The sequence below is a fragment of the Ambystoma mexicanum genome, chromosome 8, assembly GCF_040938575.1.
Source record: "Ambystoma mexicanum isolate Mex_15411 chromosome 8, UKY_AmexF1_1, whole genome shotgun sequence".
In the NCBI taxonomy this organism is placed as follows: domain Eukaryota; kingdom Metazoa; phylum Chordata; class Amphibia; order Caudata; family Ambystomatidae; genus Ambystoma; species Ambystoma mexicanum.
In genome coordinates, this window is record NC_090929.1 from 685,702,517 (window position 1) to 685,718,184 (window position 15,668).

At 48.7% G+C, this 15,668-nt stretch overlaps 1 protein-coding gene across 1 annotated transcript in view; it reads left to right on the forward strand.

The window, feature by feature from the left end:
* LOC138473649 (glutathione peroxidase 3-like) overlaps positions 1-15,668 on the forward strand; it is a 146,114-nt gene that overhangs the window by 49,720 nt on the left and 80,726 nt on the right. Inside the window, exon 4 of the mRNA XM_069612175.1 lies at positions 2,014-2,144. Within this exon, the coding sequence (XP_069468276.1) occupies positions 2,014-2,144 (131 nt within the window). The remainder of the gene's footprint in view (positions 1-2,013; positions 2,145-15,668) is intronic.

The following is a 15,668-nucleotide window of genomic DNA, read 5'->3' on the forward strand; positions in this document are numbered from 1 at the left end:
AGGTCCTGCGACCGCAGCACTCTGAACTCTGGGTCAGTCATGAAGCATGTATGATAGACCAAGATGAGATTGCAAGCCTAGCTCGTGAACATTGGCTCGGATTTCACTTTCCCCAGATTTAGTGGCTCTGCAGTGGTTATGCAGGAACCACACCCGACCCCTAAAGCAATTGGGGAACCATACAACCAGGAGACAAGTATCTGTTCATTTAGAAATTGCGGCACACCTCTCACAGAGTCGTTGTCCAGAGCCGTTGTGTGATCTGGCACGTAATTGAAAGAAATTAGCAATTCTGCAGGCTTCACCCATTCCAACAAGCCCACTCACAGCTCTCACACAGCTGCCACAGATCTCACCATTACACAACCTGAGCCAGACCTGCTAAGGCATAACAATGACGAGAGTTAGGAGTCAGAATGCAGAGGTTCAGGAGAGCAGGTGAGTGCAGTTCAATGTATGGCTGAGTGGTGAGGAGAAGGAGAGAGGAGCAGGTCGAGAGTAGCAGGTCGAGAGTAGCAGGAGAGTGGGAAAAGGGATGAGAGGAGGAGAGAGGGAGAAAAGAGGAGGAGGTTGTGAGGAGAACGAAGAGAGCATAGAGCAGTATGTAATAGGCAGAGGAAAGTGCCTGAAGGAGGAGGAGAAAAAAGGGAAGGCAAAGGAGTAGAGAGGAAGAGGTGGTGAGGAAAGGAAGCAGGGGGTAGATAGGAGGAGGTGGAGAGATAGCGGAGAGGCAGAGGTGTAGGTGAGGTGGAACGGAGAAGGTGATAGGGAGAAGAGAAAAGAGCAGAAGTGGAGAAAGAAGAACTTCTTAAGACGGTGAAGGTGGAGGTGGTACACGCAAACCTAAAAGGAAGAAAGAGAATGGGGAGTGATACACAAGGAAAGGCAAAAGAAGAAGAGAAGGGCCAAGGAAAACTAAAGAAAGAAGAGGGCAAGGCATGAGTATGATGTGGGAGAGACTGACAGCAGGAGATGGGCGATGACCAGGTGGAGGAGAGGACTCAGAGAAGATAAAGGGGGAATAACTCTGTCAAGGAGGGCAAGGACTACAAAGTCCTTGATAGATAAACTGGTGTTCTTTAAGTGTAGAGAAGAGACCAGGACAGGAGCTTGAATGAGACCCAAAGAGCCAAGGTGAGGCCAGGCTGCGAAGCCAATATATCTAGTGTGACTACGAGGGGAAGGTGTCGGTCCCCTGAGGCCCAATTGCTGCCTGCTGCCTGACCTCCACTGGAAGCATATTAAGGGTACCATTTGAGGGTGCTTGGTAGAAGATACTGACAACATTAACTGCAGTCTCAAGAAAGTCAAGAAGAAGGTGTTTGAAATTATATAATTCCCAAAGACTGTGAGTGACTGCTTAGCCACTACCAAGACAGACACAATCAAATGAGGGAGGCAAGGGCTGGGACCACGGAATAGTAAGAACTTGTGAAGGCCCAGACTATCAATTATTGTGTAACCTAACCCCATCTAGTAGGGCTCAGGCAAACATAATGTCTATTTATTTTGTTAGATTCTCATAGATTCCTCGGCTGTGACTGCTGTCAATGTGGGGGAAAAATGTTCACCTTTTATGAATTGGGCATATGATCTCAATTTGGCCCTGACCCAGAGAAATACAATTATGAGGTGGTCATCAGTGATAATGCAAATAGGCATTTTTATGATGGCACAGGCAATGTCAGTTTGTGTACGTTTGTAGAATATGATTAAAGAAAGTCATAAGGCACGAATTATGACTTTTATAACATAGGAAATAATATGTTTATATCTTTCTTTACCTTGCTTGGCATCTTAATGTTCATTTGCCTATTTCTGATTGTGATGCATTTGCCATTTTTAAAGCATGTCGAAATGAATGTATGTATTAATTTGTATATGCTCTAGAGAAAACAAAGAATACGTTAATCATTTTCAAAGTGTAGTATTCAGATGAGAACTACTGTAAACTGTCTCTCTGAACGCCTACCTGGGTGAACACAATTGATCGTTTGTTATTTTACATTTCAGAGGAGAATAAAGAAACACTGAACGTCTTAAAGTATGTCAGACCCGGGCAGGGGTTTAGTCCAGATTTTCCGATCTTTGCAAAGGTTGAGGTAAATGGACTCAAGGAACATCCACTGTACACTTTCTTGAAGGTAAATAGAAACTTGTTTTATGTTCAGTTAATAATATACATTTTATATTAGCTTGTATGAACTTGTAATTAATATCACATTTATGTACAGTGGGGTTTACGTTTTCCTATCCACCGAAAATAGCGCAGAACTATTATATAAATCAACACTCTTTGGGGGTAATTCATGGAATAAATGTGCGCCGAAATTTGTGGCGTAAACTGGCGCAAGTGTGAAAAAGCTAGCGTGCGATTCATGGAAGGCCCTGTGCGTGTTTTTCCCGGGATGTGCGCCAAATCCACGCTTACCTTACACGTCACTGCGACTTTCCAAACGCGTGCCCTACAGGAATGGGGAAAGCGCACAAATTCTCGAACACACACCTAAAAAGCAGGCAGAACACAGGGAATGGGGAACAACATGTGAAAATGTAGGCGTAACGTGGGAAGTACCGCTGGGAAACACACGCAACGCCCACACACTAGTGAACAACACGTATTCATGGAATCGAATAGGGAAAACCTGCGCACATCAAAACACACGCACAAATACGTCCGCCACACGAAAGCAGGCGGAAGTGCCCCCGCTGCATAAAAGTGCACGCAAACAACAAACAGGCATATACAGCTACGATGAATGTCCCATTCCTCGCAACAGTCATCGTGGGACACCGCAGGAGGAGGAGAATAGCCAGGCCCCGCATTTCTTTTCCCAGGACCAGCCTTTTTGGGATGCCTGATGACCAAGTATATGGCTGGTATAGGTTTCCACCTCATATCATCCTAGAGCTGGTCAGGGAGTGGGAGGATGAACTCGCATCACCATCCTGTGCTCCCCTTGGATAAATTGCTCAATGTACTGAATTATTTGGCCACTGGGTCATTTCAGCGGACAACTGCGATAGTGGGGGGCGTCTCACAGCCCACGCAGTCACATTGCCTACACCAGGTGTTGGCAATCATCACTGTGCGCCCCGCAGTCCGCAGGCACATATATATGCCCAGAACACCCGCAGAAAGGCAGGCTGTGGTCCTGGACTTCTACAGGGTGGCACGCTTCCCCAAAGTGCTCAGTGCCATCGATTGCACCCAAGTGGCCCTACATCCACCTAGGGCCACTGAAAACATCTACTGCAACCGCAAGCACTGGCATTCCAAAAACGTGCAGGTTGTATGCAATGCCAAGAGAATCATCACCTCTGTCTATGCAACCTATCCTGAGTCCACCCATGACAGTTTAATATTCAGAATGTCCGCCCTGAACCGGGCCCTGGAAGCTGGGAAGCATTGCGACAAATGGCTCATAGGTGAGTACAAATGCCTGTGCACATACATGCATGTCACACACAGACTGTCACGCCGTTACGGCACTGGTCTCTTTGGCAGCGCCGCTGTGTGTGCGGAGTAATACGATCCAACCTGTCCAAGATGGCCGTGGATGTCCGTACCGTAGCTACAGACAACGGTATAGACTCGGCACGCTCCCTAGAGACGCAGATGGCTGCTCATGTGATCCCATTTAGTGAAGGAAGTACGGCTACCCGCCGCGTCGCTACTGCTGATTTCGGCGCTCCATAGGTATCGCTGCTAGGTTGTCCTTCGCTGATTTATATCAATTCTTACTCTCCCTGACCTCTGCCTATTTACTCTCCTTTCTATTTAGACTCTCCTCTCTCGTCTCGGTTTCGTACTGGGCCTCATTTTTCCCCGGCAAGTCATCCGCTCCCAACATCCATTCAGACTACCCGCACTCTCGACATTCCCATCCAAAGTAAGTTAGCATCCTTCCAAACACCCGTTCTCTGCATACCCTTTCCCTATTTGCTTTGGCAGAACGATAAACTCTTTTTCTCTAAGGGTGGACTGATATGTCCTTTTCCGGACCTCAGTATTGGAAACCGGTGTTCCTGATCACCGTATAGTCCTCAGTATATTCGGCAACTTCTTTCCGTAAGTGCCAGCCTACTACGCCTCCTGAATTATTCCAGCCTTTTCTTCACTATTGAATTCTTACCTGCCCAGAGCAATGCCAGAGGTCAAGATTTATTCTAAACCTTCCAGCCATCAATTCTTTTGTTTTGCTATTGTCACCCCGAGTGGGAAGGGTATGCCCAGACGTGGGTCCCTTGCCTGCTGGGCCTAGAGACCCAAGCTACTCCTCACTGATGACGCCCAACAAGGCTGAAACATGTCTGGGGATGCTTGTGGTCTCGTGCAAAAAGGATGTGACCTAGCAGTTCGGGCTGGACTACCCCTTTGGGGATGGGACCAAGCCTGATTTGCATATGGTTTTTCCCCTTTTGTAATGGCTTGGCAGGTGAAGAACGATGGTCTGGAGGGTTGCCCAGAGCAATGCCAGAGGTCAAGATTTATTCTAAACCTTCCAGCCATCAATTCTTTTGTTTTGCTATTGTCACCCCGAGTGGGAAGGGTATGCCCAGACGTGGGTCCCTTGCCTGCTGGGCCTAGAGACCCAAGCTACTCCTCACTGATGACGCCCAACAAGGCTGAAACATGTCTGGGGATGCTTGTGGTCTCGTGCAAAAAGGATGTGACCTAGCAGTTCGGGCTGGACTACCCCTTTGGGGATGGGACCAAGCCTGATTTGCATATGGTTTTTCCCCTTTTGTAATGGCTTGGCAGGTGAAGAACGATGGTCTGGAGGGTTGCCCAGAGCAATGCCAGAGGTCAAGATTTATTCTAAACCTTCCAGCCATCAATTCTTTTGTTTTGCTATTGTCACCCCGAGTGGGAAGGGTATGCCCAGACGTGGGTCCCTTGCCTGCTGGGCCTAGAGACCCAAGCTACTCCTCACTGATGACGCCCAACAAGGCTGAAACATGTCTGGGGATGCTTGTGGTCTCGTGCAAAAAGGATGTGACCTAGCAGTTCGGGCTGGACTACCCCTTTGGGGATGGGACCAAGCCTGATTTGCATATGGTTTTTCCCCTTTTGTAATGGCTTGGCAGGTGAAGAACGATGGTCTGGAGGGTTGCCCAGAGCAATGGCAGAGGTCAAGATTTATTCTAAACCTTCCAGCCATCAATTCTTTTGTTTTGCTATTGTCACCCCGAGTGGGAAGGGTATGCCCAGACGTGGGTCCCTTGCCTGCTGGGCCTAGAGACCCAAGCTACTCCTCACTGATGACGCCCAACAAGGCTGAAACATGTCTGGGGATGCTTGTGGTCTCGTGCAAAAAGGATGTGACCTAGCAGTTCAGGCTGGACTACCCCTTTGGGGATGGGACCAAGCCTGATTTGCATATGGTTTTTCCCCTTTTGTAATGGCTTGGCAGGTGAAGAACGATGGTCTGGCGGGTTGCCCAGAGCAATGCCAGAGGTCAAGATTTATTCTAAACCTTCCAGCCATCAATTCTTTTGTTTTGCTCCATCTATAGAGACTCCATCTCCAATACGAGTTGTCTGTTACACCGAAGACCTCTACTTACCTCAAGACCTCTTCCAGACTATCAGTGAGCAACATCGTCCAGGGTTTTCTTTCCCAGAGGGTTTCCCTGGGGGTTTTGCTCCTTCCCACACTGGCATATTATCATTTCCGGTGAGGGGAGAGTAGAGCTTTTACGGGGGAACTTTCATTTCAGCATTTGCATCCTTCATGGGAAGTCGCTATCAGATCATGTTAGTGATACTTTTGAGATTGAATGTTGTTCTAAAGGTAATCAGATAGTTACCAGAGTTTACAGAAGCTAACAGATAGCAATGCCATAATTAGGAACTACACTTGAGCTTTCAGATTTTCCCATGGAGCAACAAATGCAGCAGCTCATGGCTGCGATGCAAGCCATGTCTCTCGAGGTACAGTCTCTTAAACAAGACAACGCCCAACTTAAGCAACAGGTCGCTAGAGCTTTCTCTGAGACTCCTCCAGCAACTTTAGAAATGGGCACATTTGATGGGGATCCTCACAAGTTGAAGGAATTTCTGGATAGCTGTACCATCCAGTTTACCTTCAAGTCTCGTTTTTTTTCCCACTGATAAAGACAAGGTGGGGTTCTTAATATCTCATTTGGCCGGACCTGCATTAGCCTGGGCAACCCCATTGGTCACCTCTGGTAATGCCATTGGTGATTCTTATCCAGCCTTTACTAATAATCTAAAGTCAATGTTTAGGCGACAAGAAGTTGCGGTTACCACTCAGGAAAGACTACCTGATTTGAGACAGGGATCTAAAGACCTCATGTCCTACATCACTCAATTTAAACAATTATCCGCCGAAACGGGATGGCCTGATGGTGGTCTTCTCACACTCTTCCGTCGAGGACTGTCAGAGGATCTTAAAGATGAGGTTGCTAAAGTTCCTTGCCCGGCCAATCTGGCAGATATGATTACTCTCACAATGCAGATAGACTATCGTCTGCACGAACGCTCCTATGAGAAAAGGAAGGGAAAGAGTGTCCGGTCAATGCAAGAATATCATCCCCCCGCTAACAAGCCCTCATCAGGGGACGAGCCGATGCAAATCAGATCGGTTCGAGGCCCTCTTTCTGGTATTGAGAGAGAAAGACGAAAGACCCTTGGCCTATGTATGTATTGTGGGTCCTCTTCACACATTCTACGCGATTGCCCCTTAGTCCCACCTCGTCGTGCATCGATCCCGGTGCCGGGAAACGCCAAGGTCCTGCCGTAGAGGGGAAGATGGCAGGATTATAGACACAGGATTCCCCACAAAAATTTGGATCATCTTTAGAACCACCTTCCGATAACCAGACTATGGTAGTTCTCTCCCTGACCATATTGTTACCAGACAGGACATTAAGGGGTATACCTGCATTGGTTGATTGCGGGGCAGCAGGGAACTTTTTGGATGATCAGTGGGCTGCAGAAAGAGGGATAGCTAGAGAACCTAAATCTTCGACCACTTCTATTCAAGGGGTAGATGGTAATCCATTAAGCTCTGGACCCATACGAGAACAGACCAGACCAGTCACCTGCATGATCGCTTCCCACAGAGAGTCTATGGTGTTCGATCTGATCAAGACCACCCACTTCCCAGTTATATTAGGCCTTCCTTGGCTGCGGGTCCACAACCCATACATTAATTGGACAGCTGGTACATTATTTTTAGGCTCGGAACATTGGCCCTCATTACGACCCTGGCGGAGATCGTGGTGCAATATGCACCATGGAGCACGGCGGAAAGCTGCCGATACCGCCATGGGGGTTGGCGGATTTACCGCCCCATTCCGACCTTGGCGGGGCGGTAAATCCCCATTCCCCATTTTACCCTTCCCCATTCCCATTTTTGCCCCATAGGGTATAATGGGAGTGGGGAAGGCGTTAATTACGCCACCGTAAAATACGGTGGCGTAATTAACAACAAGGTCCCGTAGCGCCATGGATTTCTCCGCCCGGAAAAACCAGGCGGAAACCGCTCCATGGCGCTACGGGAACTCGTAGTAGGGCGGAAGGGTCCGCCGCGAATACCGCTGGCGTAAACCCACTCCGCCAGGGTCGTAATGAGGCCCATTGTGTAAATAATTGCCTTTCTCAATATACTGTTGGAGTTCAGATCCCTTCGGAGATGGTTAGTCCTCTCACGGCACCTCTGGTCAGTCAGCTGGGACTTATCCCAGAAGGCCATCAAGCCTATCAAACGGTGTTTGCAACACCGGAATATCCAACGCTACCCCCTCATCGGAGAGACGACTGCCATATAGACCTAGTGCCTGACACTCCTCTACCATTTGGACGCATGTATGTACTAGCTCAACGAGAAAAGAAGGCCCTCAAAGAATACCTACATGCCAACATCCAGAATGGACTCATAACAGAATCCAAATTCCTGACAGGAGCCTCACTATTTTTCATTCCAAAGAAACTTAGACCCTGCCTTGACTATCGTGGCCTCAATAAGATCACTGTGCCCGATAAATATCCGATGCCATTGATAACTGATACACTAGAAGCAGTTCAGGGGGCTTCTGTCTACACAAAGCTGGATCTCCGAGGTGCGTACCATTTGATACGGATAGCCCCGAGAGACGAGTGGAAAATGGCCTTTCGGATACCGTTTGGCCATTATGAGTATCGAGTTATGCCTTTCGGCCTTGTTAACGCTCCCGCTGTATTCCAGCACTTCATGGATCATTTGTTTGCTGACATCCTCCTCCATTTTGTCGTCATATATCTGGACGATATTCGGGTCTTTTCATCAAACAAGGAAGAACATATTCGACATGTCAACATAGTCCTAGATCACCTACAGTCAAACCTCTTATATTGCAAAGCTGAGAAGTGTGCCTTCCATCAAGATAGCGTTACCTATTTAGGATTTGTACTGTCTGCACAAGGAATCTCCATGGATCCCAAGAAAGTTTCTGCTGTATTAGATTGGCCTTCCCCGACCAGTATCAAGGACATACAACGTTTTCTTGGTTTCGGGAACATCTATCGGAAGTTTATTCCCAATTTCTCAGACATCATCCTTCCCATCACCAGGCTACTAAAGAAGGGGGTTGTATTTACATGGGATAATCAAGCCCAAGAAGCCTTGAATACCTAAAAAATGTATTCACTTTGGCGTCCGTATTATTGACTCCAGACCAGTCTCGACAATTCATGGTAGAAACTGATGCTTCTCATCATGCTTAGGGGCCGTTCTACTACAAAGTTCGGATGAAGGAGAGGAAAGACCAGTCGCATACTTATCCAAAACCTTCAATCCTTCGGAAATAAACTACTCGGTTCTTGAGAAGGAACTTTTAGCTATAAAAAGGGCCTTTGAAGAATGGAGACACCTTCTCCTAGGCTCTCCCTTTCCGGTTAAGGTACCCACTGATCATCATAACCTCAAAGTTCTTCAGCAAGGCCAGACTACCAATAGCAGACAAGCAAGGTGGGCCCATTTCTTCCTACCATTCCGGATTGAATTCACGTTCCTAACGGGAAGTCAAAATCTACGGGCGGACGCCCTTTTCTCGAAAGGACACGCCCAATCACAACTTTTGTTCGGAAAAGCTATTCCCAAAAGCTTAATTCATCGCTGTGCTTACCGCGTTTCTTCAAAGGTTACAGCAAGACTCAACTCAACATTTGCATTTATGTGAGAATCTGGAAACATCATACCATCTCATAAAGGACCGAGGGTATTACTTCTATGGGGAACAAGTCCTTGTCCCTACACCTTCCCTGCAAAAGGAAGTCCTGAAAATGTGCCATGACTCCCGGGCAGCTGGGCATCGCGGCTATCAAACTACCCTCGATTTGATCAAGCGACATTTCTGGTGGCCCACCTTATGCTCTGACGTAAGGGATTATATAGCAGCATGCACAGTATGTATACAATCCAAATCTTCTCAATCCCCACCATTCGGTTTGCTGGCTTGCATGCCTATCCCGGATAAACCCTGGCAAGTGATTTCCACAGATTTTATTGTGGATCTTCCATCTTCCTCTAAATACACTACCATTATGGTCACTATTGACTATTTTTCCAAACTGGCACATTTCACCCCGTTAATAAAGATCCCAGGAGCATCTCACATGGCCAAGCTGTTTATCAAAGAGGTATTTTCCCGACATGGCTTACCAGACACCGTAGTATCAGATTGAGGCCCTCAATATACCTCTCGCTTTTGGAAAGAAGTCTGTCACTCACTGGGAATCAAGAGAGCTCTTAGCTCAGGATACCACCCCCAGACCAACGGACAGACTGAACGCCACAACCAAACTCTAGAGTGTTATCTGCAGTGTTTTGTCTCAGCGGCTCAGGACAATTTAGTCGATCTACTTCCATTAGCGGAATTCGCTTACAACAACTCCACCCATTCTGAATTGAAGACTAGCCCCTTCCACTGTTCATATGGATATCACCCTTCTTTTGTTCCTACGGTTTCCTCGTCCTCTACCAGTTGCCCAGGTGTCGATGATCTGATATAAAATATACAGAATGGACATCGGATCGCCCGTTTGTCTCTCCAAGCGGCACAAGAACGAGCTAAACGGTTTGCTGATCATCATCGCCGTGTGATGCCAGAATTAAAGGTGGGAGATTTGGTCTGGCTAGCCTCACGGTTCCTCCCAAGACATTTAACTCCATCTAAACTATCTCCAAAATTCTTTGGCCCTTTCAAGGTGAGAGAATTAGTATGAACTGCCGCTGTTCGTCTGGCATTACCCCTATCATGGTCTCGTATACACCCAGTCTTTCATATCTCTCAGATCAAGATGTCAGTAAATGACCATTTTCTACGTTCTAACAAGGCACATCCTCCCCCGATTATGAGAAACAACGGCCCAGAATATGTGGTGGCCAGTATCTGTGATTTCCGTTATTATAGGGGCCGCCTTCAATTTCTGGTAGACTGGGAAGTTTACTCCCCTGCTGAGAGAACATGGGAACCTGCTTCGGGGGTTCATGCCCCTAGACTTATTTGGTGATTATTTCGGTTCCATCCAGGAAAGCCAGGTTCACCCCCTTTGAGGAGGGGGCATACTGTCACGCCGTTACGGCACTGGTCTCTTTGGCAGCACCGCCGTGTGTGCGGAGTAATACGATCCAACCTGTCCAAGATGGCTGCGGATGTCCGTACCCTAGCTACAGACAACGGTATAGACTCGGCACGCTCCCTAGAGATTCAGATGGCTGCTCACGTGATCCCATTTAGTGAAGGAAGTACGGCTACCTGCCGCGTCGTACTGCTGATTTCGGCGCTCCGTAGGTTTCGCTGCTAGGTTGTCCTTCGCTGATTTATGTCAATTCTTACTCTCCATGACCTCTGCCTATTTACTCTCCTTTCTATTTAGACTCTCCTCTCCTCTCTCGTCTCGGTTTCGTACTGGGCCTCGTTTTTCCCTGGCAAGTCATCCGCTCCCAACATCCATTCAGACTGCCCGCACTCTCGACATTCCCATCCAAAGTAAGTTAGCATCCTTCCAAACACCCGTTCTCCGCATACCCTTTCCCTATTTGCTTTGGCAGAAAGATAATCTCTTTTTCTCTAAGGGTGGACTGATATTACCTTTTCCGGACCTCAGTATTGGAAACCGGTGTTCCTGATCACCGTATAGTCCTCAGTATATTCGGCAACTTCCTCCCGTAAGTGCCAGCCTACTACTCCTCCTGAATTATTCCAGCCTTTACTTCACTATTGAATTCTTACCTGTCTTGTCTCCGCCTATAAAGACTCCATCTCCAATACGAGTTGTCTGTTAGACCGAAGACCTCTACTTACCTCAAGACCTCTTCCAGACTATCAGTGAGCGACATCGTCCAGGGTTTTCTTCCCTAGAGGGTTTTCCTGGGGGTTTTGCTCCTTCCCACACTGGCATATTATCATTTCCGGTGAGGGGGAGTAGAGCTTTCCGGGGGGACTTTCATTTCAGCATTTGCATCCTTCATGGGAAGTCGCTGTCAGATCAGGTTAGTAATACTTTTGAGATTGAGTGTTGTTCTAAATGTAATCAGATAGTTACCAGAGTTTACAGAAGCTAACACAGACAAATACACAAGCCCAACTAATGACAACCATTATCACCTTACCAGGGGACAGTGCCTACCCTCTGAGCACTTACATGATGACACCAATACGGGACCCCACCACACCACCCCAGGTAAAATACAACGCAGCCCATATTGCAACCAGGGCCATAGTGGAGCGCACATTCGGAGTGCTCAAGTATCGCTTCCACTCCCTTGACCACTGTGGCGGACAGCTACTATATGCACCCCCAGTAGTGTGCAGGATCATTGTGGCAGTATGTATCCTGCACAACGTTGCAACATGGCATGGCGTACCGGTGGACATGGTGGTTCCCCCACATCACCAACCACACGCACGGCCGCTGCGCATGGGATGGGAAAGGGCATGTGGCGAGGCAGCCCGTACCCAGCTTGTGGCCACATTTTTCATCTAAACTCCAAACCCTGCGGAGTGCACACAGGCCTGGCACATACCAGGTGACCATCAATGATGAGAAAGGGACAGTTAACTGTCACAACCTTACCACCCTGAGAATGTGTCCATGGAAGTGCCATATTGTGTGCATCCCTACCTATTTAAACACAACCAATCCCATGTGACCAAAATGAACACATGCAAGCATATCCCCCCACCTGCAAAACAGGGCATGAAAGTACTGGTATGCCACCCAAACCCTTGCAACCCCCATGACCCACGTCTGCCACACCATACCATGGTATGCAACGGCAAAACATCAAACCATATGCACAACACTTGACACAATAATCATCAAGTGCCACGTGAGAAATGTAAATAGGCACCAGACAATTACACCTGACATGGAATCTGAAGAAATGACTGACCAAAACCTCACACCCTGAAAAAGGTGGCACAAATGCATGCCACCAGTGGTGCAAGCAACAAAAGTCAGAATACCTGGTGCCATGCACATTGGACAATAGAAAATTGGCATTTCAAACACTGTGTGCTGAGTGTGTGTCCCCTGCAACACACCGCTCACCAGACAGCACAGTGGGTGTGCATTGCGTTAGGGAAACCCCTTGAGCATCATGAAAAAAAAGTGCAATCAACCAAATAGTACCCTGTCATGCATGTACACGATCAATGAATCGGAAGTGAACATGGATTGTCGGGACACAGCATGCCTGAGAAGGCAATCTGGGTGCACGTGTGTGCATGGTGTCGATGTAGTTGGTGTAGGGGGTGTTGCCTAAGTGTTTGTGTCAGTAGGGACATGCATCGAATACATGCATGTGAAATGAAGTGAGCCTCAGTGTCCTGTACACAGCACATGTGAACATTGCACTCAAGGACCCCCCCTGTGTGTTAAACCACACCCACCCCGTGACACCTCAAAATAAAACCCAACATAGGATCAGCCATCGACCAGCAGAACATATCATGTACAGAGTACCCCACATTGACAATGGCAGACAGTGAGCAATCACTGATTGATTGAAAATCCTTATAGGGCCTACAAACAAAGTGCATCAAAGCACCTCAAGGAGGGAGGGAACAAGGGGGAATAACAGTACATTCCTACAAGTGTTTCAAACAGTCCAGAATGTGAAAATGAACTATCAAATCAAAGTACATAGTACAAGTGCCTGGAACAATAAGGGAGAGGCTACAGAGGGAATGTGGGAAAACAAAACTAGCATCAACATTGCTATGCCTGATGGCAATAGTTGCAGTGCAGGAGTCACATAAGAAGGGGGGTGAGGGAAGAGGAGGGAAGATGTGAGGAGAGTAACAAAACGAGTGACAAACTGTGGAAGGTTGACGAAGAATCAAGATAGTGCTGGGGAGGGGGAATAGAAAAACAGAAGGGAAAGGGGGAACAGACGACCTGTAATCAGTGGTGGAGGGACCGATGATAAAAGTAAGTGCCAAAATAAAAGTCAAAAAGGTGAAGTTGGGGGGTGGATGGACGGAGGCAGAGGGGTAAGTGTCTGCAAATAACAAGCAGCTATGTATCACCATGCCTGATGGCAATTGGGGTAGTGCCGGAAAAAGACAGACAGAGGACAAGGAGGAAGGGAAAGGGTGGTGAAGAGGGAGAGGGAGGAGAGAAGGGAGGAGGGAGGCCAAGGAGTAAAGGCAGGAAGGGGGATAGGGGAAAAGAAAGCACACACAGGGGGCAGAGGGAAAGAAGACGGTGCAGAAGGGGAGAGGGTGTGATGGTGAGGGGGGAGACAGAGGGGGACTGGCGGGGGCAGGTGTAGACTGGCGCGGGTCAAGGGAGACAGGGGGAGACTGGCATGGGGCAGGTGGAGACAGGCGGGGCAGGGGAAACAGGGACAATCAAGGGACCCATAAGGGTGGTGGACAGGTGTGGACAGTGGTGTTCAGGGGTAGACAGGGCCTTCATTGTGGGCCATTGGCAGTGGTGGCAGGCTCCAGCCTCCTGGTTGGCCGGATTGTCACAAGGGCCAAGTGCAACCAATGGGAGGGGTGGAGCAGGTCCAGGCCACAAACATGACAGTCAAGTCAAAAGCAATGTGGCCATATTTCGAATGGCACAACAAAATACCAGGCAGGGCTGCAAGATGGCCAAAACAGGGGAAACAAGGAAATGACGGTAGTTGAAACAAGTGGTGACAAGGATAACTCAGCGTGAAGTGTTCATGTTGCATATCAAAATCACTGTAGGGCAAGTGTCCAAATGCAACATTGTCAGCACACAGACCTCTCCCAACATCAGTGTGTGTCACACAGCCAAAGGGTGTATGGTACCGCCTACAGCAGGAAGTGCATGAACATAGACAGTCAATTCTTTAAAAAGTCATAAACTACATGATGAAATGCACAGTCAACATAATACTCACCAAAATGAAGTGCAGACATGCATTGGAGAAGCCATCCAGAATACCCACTACCTGTGTACACACAAGTAGGACTGCAGGCTAGCCACAGATATGATGTAAGCCCAATGCCCCTGTGTGAGATGCTGTCACACCAAGCCATCCTTGCGAGCCCATGGAAAGGGGAAGCAGGACTAGCATATGTGTCAGGACCCCAAGCAAAACACATACTCGAGACAAGCCTGAATGGGCCCTGCTGGAACACCCAGTGGATGCCTTCAAATGCCACGAAGTACCACACTGTCACATGAATGCACAACAGACCAAAATAAAATACTTGCAGAAAAAAAAACAAAAAACAAAATAAAAAATGGCCACATATGACTGGGGAGTGGGGGAGGTACCCAGGAGGGGGGAGGTACAGGGTGCACCTCAACACCAACATGTGTAGATGTTGAGATTTTAAAAAAAAACTCACTGGGCGCAGCGCCTGCACGGCCCGAACTATGTGGGAGATAGGTTGACGTCATCACCCTCTGGATGGAATTCAGAAGGTGGATGCAGCACAGTTGCCTCACCACGCCTTTCCGCAGCTTGCCCCTCAACAGCAGCAAGCATGCAAGTCTGATAAGCCAGGTCCTGCATGGCAATGACACGCAGGTCTGCATGCATTACCTCTCGTGTCACGCATGCTTCCTCCTGCAAGGACTGACGTCTAAAACAGAGTTCTGCCTGCATGGCCTCACATGACAGACGGAGTACCTCCCGGCTTGCATGGAGTTCAGCTGAGATGGTTCTTTTAAGCCGCTCCTTCCTGTCTTCTGCTGCCTACTGTCGTCCATCCTGAGAGCACCCAGAGTAGATCGGAGGTGTTGATGTTCGGGGCCATGAGTTGGGGCCTGCTGGCAGGTGCCCGTCAATGGGGGGTGGGGTGGGGGACATGAGTCGGGGCCTGCTGGCAGGTGCCCGTCAATGGGGGGTGGTTCAGGGGACATGAGTCGGGGCCTACTGACAGGTGCCTGTCAATGGGGGTGGGGTGAGGGGGACATGAGTCGGGGCCTGCTGGCAGGTGCCTGTCAATGGGGGGTTGGTGGGAGGACATGAGTCGGGGCATGCTGGCAGGTGCCTGTCAATGGGGGGGTAGGTGGGGGGACATGAGTCGGGGCCTGCCGGCAAGTGCCTGTCAATAGGGGGTGGGTGGGTGGATATGAGTCGGGGCCTGCTGGCAGGTGCCCGTTAATGGGGGGTCGGTGGGGGGACATGAGTCGGGGCCTGTTGGCAGGTGCCCGTCAATGGGGGC